Raw genomic sequence first — 24,434 nt, 5'->3', positions numbered from 1 at the left:
CATAAGCCTCAGGCTTCCTTGCACTATATGGCTAATAATAATAATAAAGTTAATTACTCAGGCATGCTGCAAGCAACAAAAATATCTGTAAAGGCCCTCTGAATTGAGAGCCTTGGCAATATTTTTGATAAGTAGAAAAAGGTATAATAATGCAGTACAGTATAAGACGTACTACCCAAAAGTTCCTGAAACGTATTTATAAAATAAATTAGACTTACCCTGGGTCTTATTCGCCACCGTTACTTCTGAAGTAGTCCCCTTGAGAGCATGAACACTGATCTCAGAGCTTCTCTCATGATTTGAATGCGTCCTGAAAGTCCTGCTTCATCATAGTGTTCAGCACTGCCTGCAATTCAGTTTGGATATCCTCTAAACCAGTGGTACACACACTATGGGGCGCGACCCCTCTGGGGGTCACGGGATAAATTAAAGGGGTTGCGTCAATTTTTAAATAAAATTAGTTTTTGTGTACATCAAAGACAAAAAACTTGTTGTTAAAATTACTTTTTTAATACTGTAGGTGTACATACTACTCGAATGAAGTCTGACATACGAATGAACCCTATTGCTACTATTTTTTAAGGTGGTTTCACGTGGCTTTCTTACTTATTGTCCTTGTGGATAATATGGCTTAATTTGCTCACTGGCTATGGATGCACAGAAAGCAGCTGACTAGTGTGACTTCGCAGTATGTATTAATACTTCTCAGTACTACCCAATTGCTGAACCGTAATCCCTCTAGCTCTTAATTCGTGCTTCCTACAGCAAAAATTTCTGAAATTGCCTAAAGGCCAAAGGAGCGAATATGTGGTGGCATTAAATAGCAAGTCTGTTGCATGCATGCTTTATTCTGCTTCGTAATTCGGTGCTTTCACATAAACTTGGATGTGTTTTTCATTCTTCTGCTACTTTTTATATTATTGTTGTTTTTAAGAAGGGAAAAAAAAACATTTTTAAATATTTTACCATGGACAGTTGGGTAATCAGAACAAAACAGTCGAGGAGGGATGACAATAATGTTGCTACAGATACATCAGAAGCTGAAAGGGTAAGAAATGTATCATGTGAAAATTTGGACACTAATGTTATTTTAAGTTAGTGCAACCACCAATTTCTGGTAGAGAGAGCCATCATATTCCAAATCAAGAGGAATGAAAAAGAATTGACAATATCAAGAAGAATTTATGAAGTATGGCTTTACTTACAGTGTTGTTGATGATCAGCAATGTCCTGTGTGCGTAATATGTTACAAAAAACTGGCTAACGAAAGAAGGAAACCTATTAAATTAAAATGACACATAGGAAACATCCAGAGATAATAAAAAAGACTGAATCCTTGTTCAAAAGACATGCCAATGCCATACAAGGTGTGAAATCTTTCATGAAGAAACACTGAAGTTCCTTGTAAAGCTTTTAGAGCATTGTTGGAAGTTTCATATTTAATAGTAAAAAATTTTAAATCATATACTATTGCTGAATCCCTTGTTCTCCCTGCTGCAATACAAATTATTTCAATTATGCATGGAGAAAAGTACAGCAATGATTCAAATATCATTCCTCTATCCAGAGACACAGTTATCGCAAACAACATAAAATACGATTTATCAAATCGATTGAGAGAAAGTCCAATTTTTGCAATACAGTTAGATGAATTCACAGATATTTAAAACCTTGCTCAACTTATTGTATATATGTCAGATACTGCTATGAGGGAGATATTTTGGAGAATTTTCTATTTTGTAAAGCTTTGGAAGGAAGAATGACGGCCGAGATTTTTGATGTTATAAATATTTTCTTTCAAACAAATATTGTCTAAAGCGGAACAACTGCTTTGTGATTTGTACTGATGGTGCGGCTACATTAACATGATAAAATAAAGGTTTAAAAGGCAAAGTAAGGTAAATTGCTCCAAATATAGTTTTAAATCATTGCATTCTACAGTACATAGGGAAGCATTAGTAGCAAAGGAAATGCAAACTGATTTGCATGAAGTTTTGAATGATGCGATAAGTGTAATAAACTTTATTAAAAAGTAGAAGCTTTTTAAAAATTAAGAAGTAGTAAGACTTTTTACAATGCTCTGTAATGAAATGAGATGAAACGATTCTTTTATATATGAAAGTGGGATGGTTGTCCAGTGGTGTTGCGCCGTCTTTTTGACCTTAAAAATCAAGTTTTCTTTTTTATCAGATAAAAATCAAATGTTCAATTGTTTTTTATCCTTGAACCTTGATCAACTGTTTACAAATAAAAAATGGCTTGGAAAACTTAGTTCCCTTGCTGATATATTTTAAAAATTTAATGATTTAAATTTAAGTTTTCAAGAACAGGAAACAAATATATTAATACTCAGTGATAAAACAGAAACTTTCAAAGGGAAGCTTAATCTTTGGAAAACTGAATTTGAGTGTAATAATACTGAAATGTTCCCATGCTTTTCTGATTTTGTTACAATATTGACATTTTGCAATTTAGGGATAAAACACCAAATTATGATATTAGGGTCCCGTGTAAATGCTTACATCTATCCATATATTTATTTTGTCTGTAAATTGCATGTGTTTTCTGGTCGATTTGCCTGTTTGCTGGACGAAAAAAATCCCAGTTTCTGGGGTGGGGGAACCTTACTATCTATACCTGAGAGGCACCTCCGTAGCCAGGTGGGAAGGAGCAGCAGTGCGTAGCACACACTTCTTGATTAGACTGGGGTTCGAGCCCGTCACCACCAAATACGGAGGATGTGGAAAGGTCAGGGAATGACCACCACACGTCCCGGAGCAATATGGCCTTAGTTGCTAATGCTCCTAAAAACAAACCGAATAACAAATAACAAAAAATAACTATGCCTGAGACCAACTAATTCAGCCATGGAGTGAAAAAAGCCCACTCAAGTTCTTTGCATCATCGACGGGATTCGAACCCGGGCCTTTTCCACCCATTGTGGGGAGGACGGTAATGATACAACTGTGCTATCCATGCAGATGCAATTTAGGGATATCATTGCCACCCACCTAACAATGCCAATTAAGAATTCTTCCAAATGATTTAATGTATCTCCAGAAAAAAAGTATTGGATTCGCGATCCCTTTGCTTTTGATATTTCTTCATGTCCCAAAATTATTTATTTGTTAGCTGAATTGCCATTCTGCAAAAGGAAGATCTTATTGACCTGTCATCTGACAAAGCATTACATGCTCTTTTCAAGACTACTTTGGAAAATTTTTGGCATTCTCTTCGAGATGAGTATCCAGAATTGTTGATATTGGTGATACAAACATTGCTATCTTTCAGGTCTACATATTTATGTGAGGTTTGTTTCTCAAAATTAACAACTATAATAACAAAACAGCATTCCAGACTTGATCCAGAAGATGACATGAGATTAGTAATTTAAAACATTGCACCAAATATGGACCAAATATTATCAGTTATCCAGGCTTGTTCTTCTCATTAATTGTTTTGTTTGTAATTGTTCATTTTTTATTGTTTTGTTTGTAATTGTTCATTTTTTATTGTTTTGTAATTTTAATTGAAGAAGAATTTGATTTGTTGTTTTTGCTGTATTCAATTAAAATATTAAAGAATTATTTTAATGTGTAAATTAAAATGGAAACAATTTTTTTATTCCTTTCTCTGTACTCAAATAAAATTTTCTACGACATAATTTATAAAATGCCATTTTTCTTTTCTAAAAATCTGGTCACCTCGGGATTTATGTTGAGGGGTCACGTTAATTTTATATTTAATACAGGGAGTTGTGAGCAAAATAAGTTTGCACACCACTGCTCTATGCTGTCAAATCTTCGACCCTTCAGCTTGATTTTCATTCTTGGGAAGAGGAAGAAGTCGCAGAGCACTATATCTGATGAATGAGGGGGGGAAGATGATCATCACATTGTTGGATACCAAAAACTGTGCCACAGCGAGAGGTGTGGGCTGGCACATTGTCATGATGAAGGACCAGTTCTTTGTGTGCCACTGCTCTGGATGTTTCCTCCTGACAGCTTCCCTTAATCGCCTCAGGGCATCGCAGTAGAACTTTGTGTTGACGGTCTGCCCAGGAGGGACGAAGTCCTTATGGATAGTCCTGTCAATGTCCAAAAAACCGATCAGCATGGACTTTACATTGCTCCTCACTTGTCGAGCTTTCTTCAGTCGGGGCAAAGATGGGCTCTTCCACTGGGATGATTGTTGCTTGGTTTCTGGGTTTCCATGCGATGCAGCTTTTGGTCTTAACTCAGTAACCCTTTGCACAAAATTGGCCGCAATCCTTCTCATGTTCAATTCTGACATATGCCGTACAATAGTCCTACAATACCACAAATGTCATGGATGGTCCACCTGTTGTCTTCACAGATCGCCGCCCACCTTTTGTGACATTTTCAGGGGTGGTGCTTGATGATGGACACCCAGAGTGATCATCGTCATCTACCAACATTCGACCATTTTTAAAATGTTAAAACAAGTAGTAGGTCTGCGCCTGGCCTAATGCACTGTCACAAAAGCTTGTTTCAACTTCTTATGGGTTTCTGCTACTGTATCATTATGAAGGAAACAAAACTTGATGCAAGCACATTGCTTTCTTACACATCAGCCATCGCAACAATTGCAAACTACGTGAAACACATCGCCAAAGAACTGTGCATAAATATTCAATGACTCTATCCAGCCCAACCACTTATTATTATTATTATTATTATTATTATTATTATTAGCCTTAAGGTGCATGGAAGCCTGAGGCTTATGATGCACCAGCTAAAAAAAATTCACTTGGCACACTGATTCACAAAGGATGCATGCAGTGTTACTTAGCACCACAAATCCATACTAGACATAGTTCCCAAGTAACGTTCAAATTTTGGGAACATTTGGGTAGCACCTCGTATAGTAAAGAATAAGGCAGACGCCTTTAGGAATAAGAGGTTAAAGGATACTGAAAAAAACAGGATAAAATCAAATAAAACCCTTGACAACTCTAATGAGTTGCCAAGGCTTTATTTGACACTTTTTTTTGACAACTTGCATACACAAGCTCTGCCTCCTACCATTGTTTACTTTAATATTAACCATTGATATGCTCATTTTGGATACCAAAAACTGTGCCACAGCGAGAGGTGTGGGCTGGCACATTGTCATGATGAAGGACCAGTTCTTTGTGTGCCACAAAGAACTGGTCCTTCAACATGAAGACAATTTATTTGAATAAAAACAAAAGCTTTAGGGCACTTTTAGGCAATAGAAAAGGAAGTATAATTTTTATTTTGATGATTATTTGTCCACAGTTAAAAAGTATATGCCTGCAATCATTACCAGGACACTATTTGACACATAGCAGTCTCCACATATATTAAATTGTATTAAAGTAGAATTATGACTGAGGATTTAGAAGTTTTGATTTCAGATTTACATCGCCTGGCTACTTTATTAGAACCATGAGTTAATAATGTGTCAGACCAGTGTTGACCAGAATCACTTCTCTAACACAATGTGGAAAGGAGTCAACAAGGTGTCAAAAAGAGATAAGGCAAATACTGTACAAGTCATGTAACAAAACTGTCCTCAATTTCTGGAATGATGCGGGTAGAGCACTCTGTGCTGATGAAAACATCTTTCCACCATTATGCAGATGCTTAACAGGAATGAGATCAGGGGATTGGACTGGTCTTCCTTGTTTTCTTCCAATCACTTTTTCACACATTTAGCAGAGTGGTTGGCTGCACTGTCATCTTGAAGGTACTCCTGTCCAAAGTTATAAAATGACAACACTGCTGAGTGTACCTCATCTGCAATGTTCACACATGTTCTGCCATTCACAGTTCCCTTCAGTGAGATCAGTGAACCAAGGGTATGCCACTAAAAAACATGTACCACATCATTACAGCCTCTACTACTAGTAATAACAGGATGATTCCATTGCTTTGGTAATTTTCTCCATAAGTGTACTCTCCCATCTGTGCTGAAAAAGGCAAATTGGGACTTGCTGGGCCAAATAACTTTACTCCAGTCCTCCTGCATCATGTTTTGTGTTTATGGTACTAATGTAACTTTATTCTTCAGTTAGTGTTTGACATCAGGGGCCTTTGTGAAGATCCTCCCTTGTAGTGCATTCTTTGTAAAGTTCTTTGCATGGTATGTATACTGATACCTTATGAAATTCCTGCATTAAATGCAGACGTTAATTGTTTCATTGGGTGATGATTCAAACACTGAACCACTTTGTCACCATACCCCATAGTGAACTGATTTGGGAACTCGTCAGGTCACACTGCTCTATTGTGCTTTTCTGCACATCACACCATATGACCTCTCTGGGTAACATATTTTTGCATAGATTATTACATATAACACAAATCCCTATAATTCTAATGAAGCAGAGTACTAAAGTAACAATGTATATTAGTGTCAACTTAAATTTTTCATCCTAAAAGAAATGTTCAAATATCATACAACTAAATAAAAGAGCATAAAAAATTAATGTGAAATATAAATAACATTAATTAATGACTTGCTATGAAGTGAACTTTATTGCATACAAAGTATTACAAAAGCAAGTTTAACTTCCACTGGCTCTGAATTCCATGATGAACCCCAGGGGCTCACATCTGTTGAGTATGGGCTTGGCACACCCAGGGTCCTGAGGTGGATATCATCATTCTTCTCTTTCTTGGTGATTCCCTTCTACTTCTCTCTCTCTCTCTCTCTCTCTCTCTCTCTCTCTCTCTCTCTCTCTCTCAGGAATTTATTTTGGCTGGTGCAGCATAAGCCTTAGGCTTCCTTGCACCATATGGCTAATAATAATAATAATGATAAAGAATATGGAAGCTGAGGAGGAAGAACATACCTCCAAAACAGAGGAGGAAGAGCAAGAAGAAATAAAACCCACAGCAGCTGAAGTGGAAACAGCCACGGTCATGATATCCAGAATAGAGGACGAGTGGAAGAAGGTCCTAACAGAATTTGAAGGAATGGACCCCACAAAGACTCACATGATACCGAAGCAGAGGCCAAATAGAATCTTGTGGAGAGTCACAGACCACCTGAATCAGCACATAATACCCCATTATGTGTGGGCATTCAGGTACGGGACATGATATTGCCATGGGGGGTGTCTTTGTGTGTGCGCGCAATGCAAGGAGTGTATTGAAATCAGGCAACAACTTAGTGTTGTTATGGGCCTATATGAGAGCCTGAAGGACAGGGTGGATGCCCTCGAAGGAACTAAATTGAGGGGCCCATCAAGATCTCAGCTGCCCACATCAACACCAGAGCTTGCACTTGGTCATCACGCAACACAGCGGCAACCCCCAAGACAGAATGCGCTGGTCCCACAGGAACTAGTAGTTGTTGGTGACTCTATTGTCAGGGAAATGGGGACCATCCTTTGTAAAAAGGTTAGGTGGAACAGGACCAGGGTATGCCAGGGGCAAAGGTTGATGACGTTGTAGAGTGGATATCATCTTTTAAGGGCACAAAAGGTGCTATAGTTATACACGTTGGCACTAATGATATCAAGAGTAGGAGACCAGCAGAATTACTTAACCAGTACAGGTCACTGTTGAAAAAAAAGCCGTGAATTAGGGTTGAATTTGAAAGTGTCTGCAATTCTGCCCAGACACGATAGGAGGGAGTATATGATGAGAGCCTTGTTAATCAATTCGGCCCTGGAAAGATTGTGCAAGGCTCAAGGGGTAGAATTTTTTTCAGCCTGGACTGTACTTGTTAACAGGAGAGATTGCTTCTACAGGGATGGGATACACTTGAAAAAAATGGGTGCTGTTGTTGTTGTTATTGTTATTTTTGGCGCAAGGATAACTTTCATATCACTGATAGGTGCAATATGGTCTGCTTAGACCATATTGCGCCTATCAGTGATATGAAAGTTATCACTGGTGACTGTTATGGAAACAGTCAGAGACGATCATATAATTTTATTCGTTTGAGAAAGCAGAATAACTCCAAGGGATTAGCATCGTTGCCTATGATATGAGAGAGTTTTAGAGGTTCCTTTAGATTTGGAAGGAAGCTGAATGAACACTGCCGAGCATGTTTGTACAGAGTGCATTCAACAAGAATGTGCTTCATTGTTAGCTGACAGTTGCATTGAAAACACTGTGGAGGATCATTTCCTGTGAGGAGAAATAGGTGAGTAAACTGGCTGTGGCCGATTCGTGCTCTGGTTAAGATTACTTCTTCCTTTCTGTTAGTATGAAAACTAGAGGTCCATAACTGTGGTTCTCGTTTTATTTCCAATAGCTTATTATCCATTTGAGCTTGCCATAGAAGTGTCCATTGTTCCTTACATGTCCTTCGTATCATAGGTCTGTAATCGACATATGGAATGCAAAAGCCTGAAGATGATGGATTAGATGGATGTTTTGCGGCATAGTCTGTGCATTCGTTTCCTGGGATCCCAGTGTGACCTGGGATCCAGCCGAAGATGACTACTTGCTGGCGTTCCTGAATAAGAATCATCTTATTTCTTATGGTTTTTATTAAAGGACTGGTTGGTGAAGAGGTGTTTTGTAGTGCTACTAGTGTACTCTGTGAGTCGGTATATATTATACTTTTTTGAATGGAGCGATGGACAATATTTTCTAATGTCGAATGGCAAATAACTCAGCTGTATAACTGCTGTAGGCAGAGATACAGAGATGGTGTTAGAAGGGAAAACTGCTGCAGCACCTACTCCACTATCAGACTTTGATCCATCTGTATATTTTCATGAAATGCGGATAATTTTGTGTGTGAGCAGTATGAAGTTGTCGAACGTTAATATTTGCAAGGGAATCTTTTCCCCAGTTCAGGAAGTAATTGTCACAGGATGGATTAATACAGGACCATGGGGGAACTGAAGTGTTTGGATCTTGGAGGACTTTTTCAAGGTGTACATTCCAGCTTTCAGATAGAGCCTGCAATCTGATGCCAGTAGGTTGGACTGCTCTGGGTTTATTTCTGTAGAACATTTTAAACTGTGGATCACTAAGTATAGGCCAAATTGGATGGGTAGGACCGCTTTGAATTTTAGCGGCATAATTCAGAAGTAACACCTTTCTTCTGAGGCAGAGTGGAACTTCATGGGCTTCAGCGTAGAGACTTTGCACTGGCAATGTTCTATAAGCACCTGTAGCAATCCTGAGGGCGGAATGTTGAACAGGAGCAAGCCGTACTAGCACACTCTCCCTAGCAGAGTCATACACCAGGGCTCCATAATCAAGATGAGATCTAATTAGAGTTCTATACAGGTGAAGTAAGGTGTAACGGTCTGCACCCCATGTTGTAGAAGAAAGAACTCTGATAATGTTCATTTTTTTCTGGCAGGTTGTCCGGAGATATTTGATATGTTCTAAAAAATTAAGTTTCCTATCAAAAATTAGACCTAGGAGGCGAATGCTACTCATAACTGAGATAGGATGATTTTTCAGGTGTAGCTCTGGGTCAGGATGCATCCCTCGTTTGTTACAAAAGTGAATGGCACTAGATTTTTGATGAGATAGTCTGTAACCATTCTGTGTCATCCATAGTTCAATACTGTTTAGTGAGATTTGTAGTTGCCTTTCAATGAATTTCATATTCAGCGAACTGCAGGAAACAGTGAGATCATCGGCATAGAGATATGAGTTCACAGTGTTGGGAATACATTTGGTAATATGATTTATTCTCAATGCAAATAAAGTAGCACTGAGAACTGAACCCTGTGGGACTCCTTCCTCTTGTATATAGATTTGCGAGAAGACTTGTCTATAGCGAACTTGAAAAGATCTATACTGAAGGAAGTTTTGTATGTAGCATGGTAAGTGACCTCTCAGGTCAAGGGAATAAGATCTTTTAAGATACCAAAATGCCAGGTGGTGTCAAAGGCCTTCTCTATGTCAAGGCAGACCATGACAAGATGTTCATTTCGAATAAATGCATTCCTGATATTTGTTTCAGCTTTAACCATAAGATCTAGGGATGAGCGATTTTTTCTGAAACCAAGCTGGTTATCAGACATTAGATGTTTTGAATCCAGATACCATGTTAATCGGCGGTGTATAATTTTTTCTAATGTTTTACTCAAGCAACTTGTAAGAGAGATGGGTCTATAATTGTGAGGGATAGAATGATCTTTCCCTGGTTTGGGAATTGCCAGTACATAGCAGTGATGCCAGCGAGTGGGGTATGAATGTTCAATGAATATACGGTTGTAAAAGGTCAGCAGCAAGGATAATGATTTATTGTCTAAGTGTTGAAGCATTATGTAATATACTCCGTTGGGACCAGCAGCACTGTTCTTTGAGGAATATATAGTTTTTTGAAGTTCGAGCATAGTAAGTGTCTGATTGTATGGTAGAGAAGAAGCGGTTTTGAAGTTAAGTTTTGATTTTTCGGCTGAAGCTGTGATCTTCTGAAATGACGGATCATACGAGGTCAAGGCAGACAACTACTGTCCCTAGAGTATTTGCAATTTCTACAGGAGTAGAGAGCTCCTGTCCATTCCAGTTGAATATTGGTGAGGATAATGGAGGAAATTTGCCATTTAGCTGTCTTATTTTTTTCCATATTATTCTTAGATCAGTATTTTTATTTACTGAAGTTGCAAATCAGATCCAAGAGTTTTTTTTAGCTTTCTTTCTGATGTGTCGGGCTTTGGCTCTTAGTTTCTTATAATTTATAAGATTGTTGGTAGTAGGGTATTTGCAAAATATATTCCACGCTCGGTTTTTTTCTTTTTTTGCCATTCTTACATTCATCGTTCCACCAATAGTTTATGGGTCTGTAGGTGTCTGATTGTGATTGTGGGATGGCAATAGATGCAGCTGCTAGAATTTCTTTGGTGATATGATCAGTGGCTGTGTCAACTGGGAAAGATTCAACGATCTGTTTATCAAATGAAACATGAGAGGAATACTTGGCCCAATCTGCCTTGGAAAATTTCCATTTTATTTGTTTTTTTGCAGTTGAAGAGTGTGATGTTTGGATCTTACAGATTAATGGGTAGTGGTCACTGTTTAGTGGATCATCTAGAGCTGTCCACTCAATATTAGGAAAGAGGATCGGAGAGCATATAGATAGATCTATTGCAGACACTGTTCCTGTTGGGAGATGGATGTAAGTAGGTGAACCAGTATTTAGGATGGTTAAGTTTTGTCTGTCAATGAGTCGCCCAATAAACAGAAAGGGGTTGGCAACTGCATTATAAGATTTTCAAGTTCGTGAATAGTACACGGATGATTGGGTGGTAGATAGATCGAAACAAGAGTCAGAGTGATGCCAATTGCTATTCGGGTAGCAACGGATTCTATAGAGGTTTGTAAAGAAATGCGTCTGCATGGGACTCGCGAATCTATGAGTATGGCTACTCCACGACGAGCATTATTTGCAATAGGTCTATCTTGTCTGAAAAGAGTATAGTATTTTATCAAGGGAGATACCTGAGGAGTCAGATATGTCTCCTGTAGGCAGATGCCCACTGGTTTATGCTGCTTAATTATGTCATATATGTCATCAATGTTGCTCCTAAAGCCTCTACAATTCCATTGGACAACACTGTTCATTGTTTCAATTTAGACGAAGGAACTGAATCTGACTGCTTTTTGGAAGTCTGTTTGGCATGGTCAATTTTAATCCTATCTCTTTTTGAGAAAACAGGTCTTTTGTCTATTTCATCCTCTGGATGGATCTCCAGAATGGTTTCGGTATCATCTTGATTGGAAATTTCATTAGTATCCATAAGGGAGGAGTCAAATGTCTGTTTTCGATTAGAATCTGCGTTATCTGCTTGGACGGATCTTACGGGATCTGCATCGGCAGAAGGTGGTAACATGACTGGTGTATTGTTAGCTCTAGTAGAAATCTGTTGCTTTGAAGGTTCAGGTACAGAACTGAGCAGGGAACGAGCCCATTCCGAAATAGAGATATTTGGAGGTATTGATGTATCAGTCTGCACTGATACTGAATGAAACTTTTTAGAGGTTTCAGCATACGTGCGTCTAGGTGGCATTAGTTGTATTTGCTTTCTTGCTTCTGGGAATGAAACTTTCTTTTCTATTTTATATTTCTGGATTTTTTTCTCATATTTCCATTGTTCACAATTTTTAGAAAAGGCTAGATGGTTACCTTTACAATTGGGGCAGAGCGGAGCCTGGGCTTTACAGTCAGCCTGGGAATGATCTTTTGAACCACAGTTAGGACATACAGGATCTCCTCGACAGACTGTTTGTGAGTGTCCGAATTTCTGACACTTGTAACATCTTATTGGGTTCGGAATATATGGACAAATGCGACAATGCAAATACCCTGCTTTTACTGATGAAGTTAAATTAGGTGAGCTGAATGTCAAAATTATGCTGCGAGTTGGAAGGAGTTCGCCATCTTTTTCCATCATAATTCATTTTGCCTGTGTGACTTTCTGATCCTGCAGTTCCTGAACAATTTCTTCTTCTGATACATTCATTAGGTCCCATTCAGAAATAACACCTTTGGATGAATTAAGTGTGGCATGTGGGGACACCTTAACTGGAATTCCACCAAATGAGGTGAGTCTGAGTAGAGACTCAGAGTGTTTGGATTTGGTGGTCTCAACAAGCAGGTCGCCAGATTTCAGTCATCGTACCATTTTAGGGGAGCCAGCTACGCTCTCAAGACATTTTTGAATGAGGAATGGTAATAAACTACCCAAGGATTGGTTAGTTAACGAATACAGAATCAGAAAACTTGGGTTTTCCATTCCGGGAGCATCCGTCCTCAGTCTCTTTGGATTGGATGAGTCATTATCGGGTATGTGCAAATCCAATGAATTTGGATTTGCAGTCCTAATCGTTGGAAAATTGTCACAGTCCATGTTTTGCTCCTTCTGACCCTGGGGGTTGGTTTTACCACCCAGTTTTCCGGCCCCGCCACAGGGAGGCAGGAGCAGTGCCACAAGGTGACCAAGCGGCTAAGTTAGTTAATTAGTACTATTAGAAATAAAAAACAGAAAGGTAACTTTCCTTTCTGGGCCTTTGCCTACTTCTTCTAGTGCAAAAGAGCTACACTAATTAATAAATAAAGAAAACAGTTGTTGAAACAAAATATAATCTATCACTTGAAGGCTTTTTAGAGATAACGCTTTGAGATATGCAAAGAAATCGCTTGGTCACGGAAGGCTTGGCACCCGGGGCCTAGAAAGGGTGCAAGAATATTTGCTGATGCTATCAAGGCAGTGTTAGGTGGGTCGGAAAACTGCTAGCTTGGGGGAAGACAAAGACTAAAAGATTAACAGTAGCCACTGGCAGAGGTGAAAGAGATTCTTGCATTGCTTCTATTGGAATGAGCAGAAGCCTGAAAAACAAGATGCACGATATTTCAGAGACTGCTGGGAGTCATTGCGGTACAAGTAAACACATGGGTTGCGTTAGGGTAGCTAAGAATAGAAACAGGTGCATGTGTACTTGCGTGTAAACCAATGCTAGGAGTTTAGTAAATAAATTTGATGAATTTGAGGTATTGCTCAAAACATCAAAGATATTGTTGGGATATCAGAGACGTGGTGTCACACAGATATAAGGAATGCAGAACTGGAATTTGGGGAGTACAATGTCTACAGAAACGATAGACAGGATAGGAAGGGAGGAGGGGTTATGCTAGTAGTTAAGAAACACATACAGAGAGTAGGTAAGAAACACATAAGAGAGTAGTTAAGAAACACATACTAGAAGAAATACTAGAGACCCCAACCCACAAGCTGTACTGGGACCGCGTCATAATAATGGATAGGATATACCACACAACAGACTGGACATCACCCTTGTGAACAAGAAAGAAAAGGCTACCTATTTGATTGGCATAGCGGTACCCAACACTGCCATCTTGCAGAAAACCCATGGGGAAAAAATCAGGAAGTACACGAATCTAAGACAGGAGATTAAAGAGATGTGCGATATGCAACAAGTAATGATCATCCCGATCATCATGTCAACCACAGATATGGTGCCAATGACCCTACATAACAGCCTAGCAGCAATATGTCTGCCAGTGAACACCTACAAGGAACTCCAGAAAGTCGCAATCCTGACCACCTGTAGGATAGTCAGAGAGTTCCTCAACCAACAGTAACACCAGATATAACAACAACCACTCCGTGTACTTGGTAGCAATACTCGTCACAAGGTGAAATCCCCAATCAGGGAGAAATAATATATAAGAGAAATAATAATAATAATCCTATCATCAGGCACAATCAAGAAAGATTGAAAACACTGACATTGTAAAAAACATGTTATGGGAATCTTGTTGTCTCAAAGGTTTACGAGACAATCAGGGAGAAATAATATATAAGAGAAATAATAATAATAATCCTATCATCAGGCACGATCAAGAAAGAATGAAAACATTGACATTGTAAAAAACATGTTGGACAGACAACTTGTGTGATCAAGACTGGCTAATACAAAGGGTACTAGGAAAGTTTTGCAATACAGCTTTGTTTATTTAATTTTTTCAAAGTAATTTCCTCTACATTCAATACACCTCTCCATCCTCCAAAACCAATCTTTAAACCAGTTCTGCCAAGTTTCACTAGGGAGTAAAGCACACTCATTGTCCCAAGCCCGTAGAAGGTCCTCATCACTGGAAAACCGCCTCCCTTTTAGCTTCATTTTCACATGCGGGAACAGTGCAAAGTCGCAGGGAGCAAAGTCTGGACTGTAGGGAGGGTGCTCCAGAAGTTTCAGTCCTGCCGTGGTCAAATATTCGGTGCAGGCTTTGGCGCGGTGAGCTGGAGCATTTTCATGATGGAGGTACCGGGTGTCCATTCTTGACTTTGGCCGCAGGTTCTTCATAGATCCAATGACTTTAGGCAGGCATTGTTCAGTATACCACTTAGCTGTGACTGTCTTCTGCGTGTCCAAAACGACATGTTCCACAATTCCACTCGATTTGAAAAATACAGCTATCATTTTCTTCTTTACAGATCGGGATTTTCTGACAATTACGGGTGTGTCGTCATCATCAAAGACCTGAACTTTGTTTTGAGCCTTGGTCGGCAGATCGTAATAGTACAGCCAAGTCTCGTCACCTGTCACGATGTTGTTCACATACCGAGATTGTCCCTTATCAAACTTTTTTAACATCTCCCGGCACCAAGTCACACGTCGTGTCATCTGCTCTTCAGTCAGTTGATGCGGCACCCAGAGAGAACAAAGTTTCTTCACGTGCAAATGATCTTGCAGAATCGAACGAATTGCTGGTGCATTTAGGCCCAAAGTATCCTCTATCTGTTGGTAGGTCACTCGCCTGTTTTCGTCAAGCATTTTCCTCACAGCAGTAACGTTTTCCTCCGTAACTGACGTTCGTGGCTTTCCCGGCCTCTCAGAATCCTCCAGAGTGAAATTTCCCCTTTGGAATTCTCTATACCACCTGAATATTGTTGTACGATGTGGACAATCATCATCTAGTGCAAGAGTCATTTCTTCTAAGCACTGGTCTATGGTTAAACCACGCACGAAATTATACCGCAAAACTGTCCTTATCTCATTTCGTGACCACGATGCCATCGCAAGCACTTTACACTCTCACTACTAATGAATAACTGAGCCCATCGACTTGGCGCGGCGGCTGCTATGCACGTATGAACATGTCTCAACATGCAGCAACAAGCAGCTTCCTGTGATTCATTGTTGCGTCATATTGCAAAACTTTCCTAGTACCCTTTGTATTTGTAAAATCGGACAAATGCTAAATTATTGTGATTTTCTCTTGTAGAGAATCTGTGTCCTCATTTTGAATTTGAATAAATGTTTTGAATTTAACCATATAAAAATGTAATAATAAATATCATATTAATAAATATTAAAATTTTGAAATATTATATTTTAAGCCAGGAAATCTCTTACCTGAGATATTTTTCAGGAATAACTGCATACGCATAAGATGTAATCAGAATAGATGGAAATTATTTCAAAGACCTGAATTAAGATGGAAGAACCTTACAACAAGAGAAAGGAATAAAAGCAAATTTCGACCCTAAATCCACGAATGCTGAATAATTTAAAGTATAATGGGAGATCAAAGGCAGTACATAAAGCCCCGCACATTCCATTGCTGTATTTCACAAGCAGGGGGGGGGGGGGATCAGTAAGTAGCCAAAAGGAAGAGAAGCAGAATAGAAGGAAATTTCCTGCCCCCTTCGTATTTCACTAATAATTTGGAAATCAATCTTAATACACCAGTTCAGCGTTCAAGTATACAACTATACAGGATGATTGTAAATAGGAAATTGAATTACTTAAGGACAGATTCTCTAACCGTGGTTCCAAAATGGCTTAAATACTGTCGAAAGAAATAGTAAAGGAAAAAAAAACAAGAAGTAATGATAAAACAATGGATAGGCCTCCCATATGTTGAAACTTACCAACCTTTGAAAAAAATTTTCAAAGATTCTGAGGAATACAGCCTTCGGCAGCTCCAAGAAACTATGGGCATACCTTAAAAATTCAACAAAATATAATAAAACAATAGTCTTTAAACAACAAACAAACAGTTTACAGTTTATGCAATTCCTTGCACAACAGACTGCGACTGTATGTATATATATATATAGGCAGCATGAGAACATTGTTACATAGCAGAATCCAAAAACACAAAAGCAGTTTAAAAGTAGCCTCAAATAATAAACAAAAAATAGACTGGACGGAAAAAATTAGTTCTGAGGTGGTAGCTCACCACTTAGACATAGGACATTACTCATCCTTTGAAATCACCATAATATTAGACAAACAAAACACAAAATTTAAGCTAGAAACCAGTGATACTCTAACAATAAGATCAACAATCAAGTCAATAAACATACATAGACTAATAATAATTTCAGAGGCATGGGATAAAAATATCCTACGAAGTTTAAATTTAATAAAAAAACACAACAATGCCCCCCCCCCCATTTCGGGACCTCTACTAATGGGGACAGCTAGTCATGCAACTGGATTTCCAAGTGGAAACTTTTATATTCTTTCCCCTAAATGACCTTTAAGCTGCTCTAAATCCCTAGATTCCCAAAGTATTAGTGAAATATGAGGGAGTGGCAACTTTCCTTCTATCCTGCTTCTCTTCCTTTTGCCTACTTACTCATCCTCCCTTGCTTTTGAAATACAGCAATGAAACGTGCCGTGGCTATATATACGGCCTTTGACACGTGTTTCCCCTTTAAAGATGGTATAAACAAAAATCCCCCATCAAGCTTCAGGTAATCTTCTCCCATTATACTTTAAATTATTTGCCAGGCATGAATTTAGGGTCAAAGCTTGTTTTTATTCCTTTCTCTTGTTGCAAGGTTCTTCCATCTTAAAGCAGGTCTTTGAAATAATTTCCATCTATTCTGATTACATTTTATGTGGATGCAGTTATTCCTGAAAAATATCTCAGGTAAGAAATTTGCTGACTTAAAATATAATATTTCAAAATTTTAATATTTCTTAATATGCTAGTTATTATATATTTTTTTTATTTGGTTAAAATCAAAACTGATTCAATTTCAAAATGAGGACACAGATGCTCTACAAGAGAAAACCACAATAATTTAGTATTTGTCGGATTTAATGAATATTAGCGGATCTTGATCACACAAGTTGTCTGTCCAACATGAAAGAATGAAGAATGGAGCACACTGCTCAGGGCAGAAAACTATTGTTTTAATTTATTTAGTTTGCAATAAGCCTGATGACTGGATTCAACATGGAATTCAGAAACATTGCCAATCATTAAGCGGTTCTATTGTGTGGGAATTTAATTTACTTATTGTGATATACTGTATACTAAGTTGGAACATTCTTAGTTCTAACAGTCAGCTGATTGTTTGCCTATGTTACAGCATAGTGTAAATACTTAACGTTTTATCTGGCTATAATTTAAAATTTATTCATTGGGACTAAGCCTGTATAAACCACCGTGAAAATATGTTTCAGAAAATTCAAAAATCATTAATATATTGAACATTATTAGCTAGAGACTGAGAGAGGAAGAGGGATAATGTGCCACCTCACTGAAGATTAAAATAATAATAATAATAATAAAATAAATAGTGCAAAACTAATTGAATAATTCATATGTATTTATATTCCGGACTTCATTGTGGCTCGTTTTCGGATTACTTCTGGCGTAGTTGAACCAGCAGACACAGCTGAAGTACTGTGGTGCAATAAGCAAGGGAAATCTACTGCACTATGCTTCCCAAGAATAATCACCATGGCTACTAGTGAAATGGAAGATCAGCTGAGGATTCTTTTCATTTCGCTCAAGACAGAGAGAAGTAGAGCATGGTGGTTGCCAACCTCCAATTGGATATTGCATCAAAAGAAGAAGAAATATTGAAGGGAAAGAGGCTTTGATATAATACAGTCAGACGACCTCTGGAAACCAGGTGACAACCAGTTGTAATCAGCCTTCTGCACTAAGTGGGGCTCTGCTGTAGTCACCTTTCCTCTTCAAGAGCATCTCGTGGGATGCATGACGACTCTTCCTATGATTAAAGCCAGCCCCTTTCAAAATCAGCCATATGGTAGGCAATGGCATACCACCACATTATCTGATGCCACAGAGACCATAACAAAACCAGCTCCAAAAACTGCTGTTAAAGGAAGACCTGCAACTAGGTAGAAGGATGGGATCAGTGAACTTTTGGGCGTGACATTTTCTGATGCCGCTTGTACAGCATATGATCGATGCAGTTGGAGGATTTTGTTGGTGGCCACAACAGCTCCTCAGGGAACTATGTGACTGGAAGAAGAAGAAGTATACATTAAAATTCACTTGATTCGCATGATTTAATTAATATTACTCATATTTCAGATTAGTTCATTAAGAACAACACTATAATACCCTTTTCCCAATACATTAAAAAACACAAAAAAATAAATATATAACTATATATATATATATATATATATATATATATATCAGCTTTACAAATTTACAGTTTTCATGCTTTCCCACAACATACTTTCTTCAACTAACAGAACTTTCAAAATGTGAAGAGGACAAAAACTTACAACGACATTCAGAGTGCGAACCACGATGTCACTACCAATTTCACTGAGGGCAACAACTCGGATATCATAATTGCCTTCTTTTAATGGAACAACAGGAAATGCTGCATTTGCTGCTGAATTTGGTTCCACATACAAGCGTTTACGTTCACTTTTTTCATTCTCTTCTACTCCTGTACAAAGATCTTTTACTCCATACATATATACAGTGACCTTAACAATGAGATAAAAATTCCAATTTAATTTCACTTTCAAATTAAAAATTGGCTAACTCACTAGAAGAAATACATAAATATTTTAGCAATATTAACTGGCTATTTATTCACTTTTTTTACCTCTTTCTTTAAACATTTATAATAAATTCATATAAGTTCATAAAAATTATATCAGATGTGATAAAAATTCATTAAAATTATTTAGATCGCTGTTATAACAACACATTATAAATATTTAAATAAAGATAATAATAGATAAATGATGCCTTCATAATGACTCCTTTAAACCCTTTATAAAGTTATGTTTCATAATTTCTGAAAGGAAATACAAAGTTAATATACCAAAATAATTAAGAATCTTCTCTTTTGTCTACAGCAGTGGTTTCAAACTTTTTTAATAATGGCACCTTTAAGTAATTTATTTTATTTTGTGGCACCCCTACTCAATTTTCTGCCTGTTAGATCCAATTCTCTCTCTCTATCTAATATTAAAATAATATGTTATATGATATCATCGAGCTTAATTCGATACATAAGTCATGAGGCATATGTTTGTGTTATGTTGGGTCCCAATCGACAAGGCAGCACAAAAGGTTAACCGTGATGTAATATTTTGTGTAATGAAACCGTTATCTTTTATAATGTGAGGTTTTTTTGTAATTTTTTTATTTTAGAATTGTAAATAGAATGATCAGTTGACATATGCAAATACTGTCATTGTAGTTTATGGAACACAATAATAAGGCTGTACTTTTTATAATGAAATAAATATATAAATTTTTAAAAAAGTAAGTTTAAGTAACTTAAACCTAAATTACATGGCACCCCTGGAATGTTGTTGTGGCACCCCGGTTGAACACTACTGCTCTACAGCAATTATTCATCTCCACATATCCACAAAGTCAAATTATTCTTATTCTATATCTTTTTCATACAAAACAAAGGAAAACACTCAGAATTACGCTGAGCAACGTAATAGATACTTCTAGAGCATAGGCATTCTTCACCATTTTGAACAGTTACCTTCTGTCTAATTCCACCCCCCCCACCCCCCGCTTCACTCATTTTTAGTTTCAAAGTTTATAAATGAAATTCATGGTCAGAAAATTCCCATCTGACTGACTTTGCTATTTAGAGCTATACTCCATTATTAAAAAAACCCAAACAATGAAAAACTGAAACAACAACAAAAAAAAATCCCTCCCCATATTTCCGTCTTGCCTCCAAAAGGGAAAACGAGCCATCTCTGGTTAAGAACTCCTGCCCAGAGTTTACGATTAATGCAATCCTGGAAATCATCACATAATAATGTAAAATCATTGGAAATAATTTTTGCATAGAAAATAACACTCGCCAACAATATTTAAGGAGATTAAAATGATAGTACAATACAATTCTAAAAGCAGAATTCGTATGAAAGGAATTTCAGTTGTTTCCTCATCATTAGTTAAATGAGGTGCAAGCCAAAAGATCCCGGACTGAGACAATAAAATTAATTTAGACTTATGTTAGTTACATGTTCCATTTCCCCCTTCAAAATAGTCAACTCCAGAATTTATATATCAATCCCAGTGCTTTTTCCATTGTTTAAAGCGTCCAACACACTCTGCGATTCAGCTTGAATCTCCATGATGCCTTCAAATCTTCATCCTTTTAATTTGTTAAAAACCACTGAACCAGAAAAGTAATGCGGACTGCCACATTGTTGTGATGCAGAAGTCAACCCCAAGTGCACCATGTCTGGGCATTTTGTACTTACACCTTCCCTCAAATACTTTAGGACCCTGGTGTAGAATGATGATGAAACTATTTGTTTCCATCATTATCAACACCCAAAATAAGCTGAAAGAAAAATATAAAAATTTTACATACCACAGAAGGAAAACAAAAGAAAAAAGACAAAATTAGTAAGTAGTCCATTGATATTTAAAAAAAAGTAATACAAAGGTTCTACTGAGAACACTATTGCTGTTGTTGTTGCTTTTCTGGTGCAAGGGCGACTTTGGCCATATTGCACAAATCAACGTTATGAATGTGACACATGCATGGTGACTGTTATGACATCATTCAAAAACGGTGATATAAATTAATCAGTTTAATAAAGTGGAAAAATTCCAGCAGATTAGCATCACTGCCTATGATGTGGTAGAGTGTCAGGGGTTCTTTAAGATTTGGAAGAAAGCTAAATGAGACTTGGCGGGCAGTGGTGTATAAAGTACACTCAACAAGAATATGTTTCACTGTAAAAGGAGAGTCGCACTGTGTGCATTGAGGAGGATCATTACCATGGACATGCCCCACTGACCTTTTCTGGGGTCGTCTTCCCTATTGACCCCATATTTCTGACTTTTCCCCTCCAGCCTTCAGTCTCCTCCCCACTCTGACTAAACATCATAGCATATGCCCCACACTACCAAAATTTTAATTGTTCAAATCAAGTCATGCATGCCCTTTTGGCCTCTAATAATCTCTTTAGTGTCTTACCCCGAAAATTGCCGCGTGTTGCATTATTTTATTTTTATTTATTTTTATTTTTTTACATAGGCCCTAGCCGCTGAAATCTCAGGAAACTAGGTGGCAGGGCCTGCCAGAGTAACGCTTCATGCTACTGTGTACCTGGTCTGCCGCCACGGGGCCAAGTGTGGGAAATGTTGGGCCTCAGTAGGGGTCCAGCGGCTAAATGGCCAGATGAACAATGATACACAACATTACACTTATACAAAATCCATACACTTTTAAATCTCTGGCCTTCCCAGTGAACTGGTACACCTACAATGAAAGTAACGTGGAGATGGGAGAAATCCCTGGTGCCATTAGACATCAATACACTTTACACTTTACCTGTGAGGAGATAAAGGTGGGTAAGATGACTGTGGCCAATTCGCACTCTGGTTAAAATTACTTCCTCCCTTCTGTTTACATGGAAGCTGGAGGACCGTAGCTGTAGTTCAGGTTTTATTTGGAGGAGTTTATTTATTATGCGTTTGGGCTTGCCATTGAATTGTCCATTGTTCCCTACATATTCTTCATATATCACTTTTATAGTCAAGATATGGAAGATAATATCGTGATGATTCTCTGTTGGATGAATACTTAGCGGCATAGTCCGCACGTTCATTTCCTGGTATCCCAGCATGGCCTGGGCTCCAGCAGAAAATGACCACTTGCTGGAGTTCTTGGATATGCATCAGTTTGGATTTTATGAATTTTATTTAAAGGATATGTTTGAGAAGAAATGTTTTGTAAAGCTGTAATCACACTCTGGGAGTCCGTATATATATCATGCTTTTATGGATGGACAGATGGAGGACATTTTCTATTGCAAGTTTGATGATGTATAATTCAGCTGTATAGCTGCTGCATTCACTGGGAAGCAATACAGAGAAGGTTTTATGAGGGAAGACAGCTGCAGCACCTACTCTACTCTCAGATTTTAACCCATCGGTATATATTTTTGTAAAATGCAGATGATTTTGTGTGTGGGCAATGTGGAGTTGTTGTATGCTGTATGTCGACATTTGCAAGAGAGTGTTTTCCCCAGTTTAGGAAATAGCTGTCACAGGATGGTTTAATATAATACCATGGGGAATCTGGACTGTTTGGATCTTGAAGAACTTTGTCAAAATCTATGTTCCAAGTTTGTAATAATGCCTGAAATCTGAGAGCAGTAGGCTGAACTGCTCTGGGTTTATTTCTATAGTACATTGTGAACTGGGGGTCATTAATTATCGGTCTAATGGAATAGGCAGGTAGACTTTGGACTTTAGTTGTATAGTTGAGTAGTAACATCTTTCTCCTGAGGTTTGGGGGAAGTTCATGAGCTTCAATGAAAAGACTTTGAATTGGAGAAGTTCTATAAGCGCCTATAGCTATCCTCAGGGCAGAATGTCGGATAGGGGAAAGCTGTGTTAGCACGCTCTCCCTAGCAGAATCATATACTGGTGCACCATAATCAAGGTGAGATCTGATTAGGGCTCTATACAAGTGAAGTAACGTGTATCGATCTGCATCCCATGATGTTGAAGAAATAATTCTGAGTATGTTCATTTTTTTCTAGCAAGATGTACATAGATATTTAATGTATTCCACAAAGTTCAATTTGCTATTGAAAATCAGACAAAGGAGCCGAATGCTGTTCACAACTGAGATAGACTGATTTGTCAAGTGTAGCTCTGAATCTAGATGTATCTTCCTTTTGTTACAAAAGTGAATTACATTAGATTTTGAGCAAGAGAGTCGACACCCATTCTCTGCCATCCATATCTGAATGTTATTAATTGAAATTTGGAGCTGCCGCTCAATGAAGGTCATGTTTTGTGAATTGCAAGAAATATTGAGATCATCAGCATAGAGGTATGAATTCACAGCAACACTATTGCTGAATAATTCTGCACACAATGACATCTATGGTTTTAACTGACATTTGTAGTTTATAGACCATAAAACAAAATTTGCCTTTAAGTAAAGAAATACTTTTTTCATATAAAAATATTTATATTTTCCTGCATTTGTGCTCGTGCAAACATGTGCATGCATGCACGCACGCACGCACACACACCCATGATTTTGCATATAAAAATACCTTGAGCAATACGGCCTCAGTTGCTAATGCTCCTAAAAACAAACCAAATAACACACACACATACATGATGATTTTGCATACAAAAATACCTTCTTGAACACTTAATATTTGGCATTTATATTTCTCAATATGGCCTAGTGAAAAAAGTTAAAAAATGGCTGAGCAGATTACCTCTTGTGAAATCACAATCCCTTCCCATTACCTCTTGTGAAATCACAATCCCTTCCCCTTGGAGTAGTTATTTCTTTCAATAAACCTCATGTCAATACACTACGACCACTAGAAATCTAATAGTTCATTAACCTAAAGATTCTTAATACGTGAGGAATCAATGCTAACAATTAGATCAAGAATACTTTTTCTTCTTGCCTCAAATATATTGGTATTAAACTCAGTCATCGGGAAAATTCTGAAATCTTCTATTACTGAATGAAGACCAATATACAATTTTCAAATCACCATCCAGAAAGTTAAAATTTCCTATTATAAGACATTCTGATTAAAAAAAAAAAAAAAAAAAAACATTTCCATTTTACCAATCATTCACAAAATGTTTGTCTAGTTCTGCCATGAACTTATTTAAGTTGTTGACCTCCACTAAAACAGATCAAAGGTTTTTCCAACTATCAACCACCCACT

At 37.7% G+C, this 24,434-nt stretch overlaps 1 protein-coding gene across 1 annotated transcript in view; it reads right to left on the bottom strand.

The window, feature by feature from the left end:
- LOC150081006 (venom factor-like) overlaps nt 1–24,434 on the bottom strand; it is a 785,003-nt gene that overhangs the window by 429,270 nt on the left and 331,299 nt on the right. The window contains exon 20 of the mRNA XM_090382066.1: nt 19,002–19,211. Within this exon, the coding sequence (XP_090238192.1) occupies nt 19,002–19,211 (210 nt within the window). The remainder of the gene's footprint in view (nt 1–19,001; nt 19,212–24,434) is intronic.

This window comes from Mastigoproctus giganteus, chromosome 9 (assembly GCF_048544385.1).
Source record: "Mastigoproctus giganteus isolate SK-2022 chromosome 9, ASM4854438v1, whole genome shotgun sequence".
Lineage (NCBI taxonomy): Eukaryota > Metazoa > Arthropoda > Arachnida > Uropygi > Thelyphonidae > Mastigoproctus > Mastigoproctus giganteus.
The sequence above is the reverse complement of the archived record's forward strand: the minus strand, read 5'-3'. Positions and strand labels throughout refer to the sequence as shown.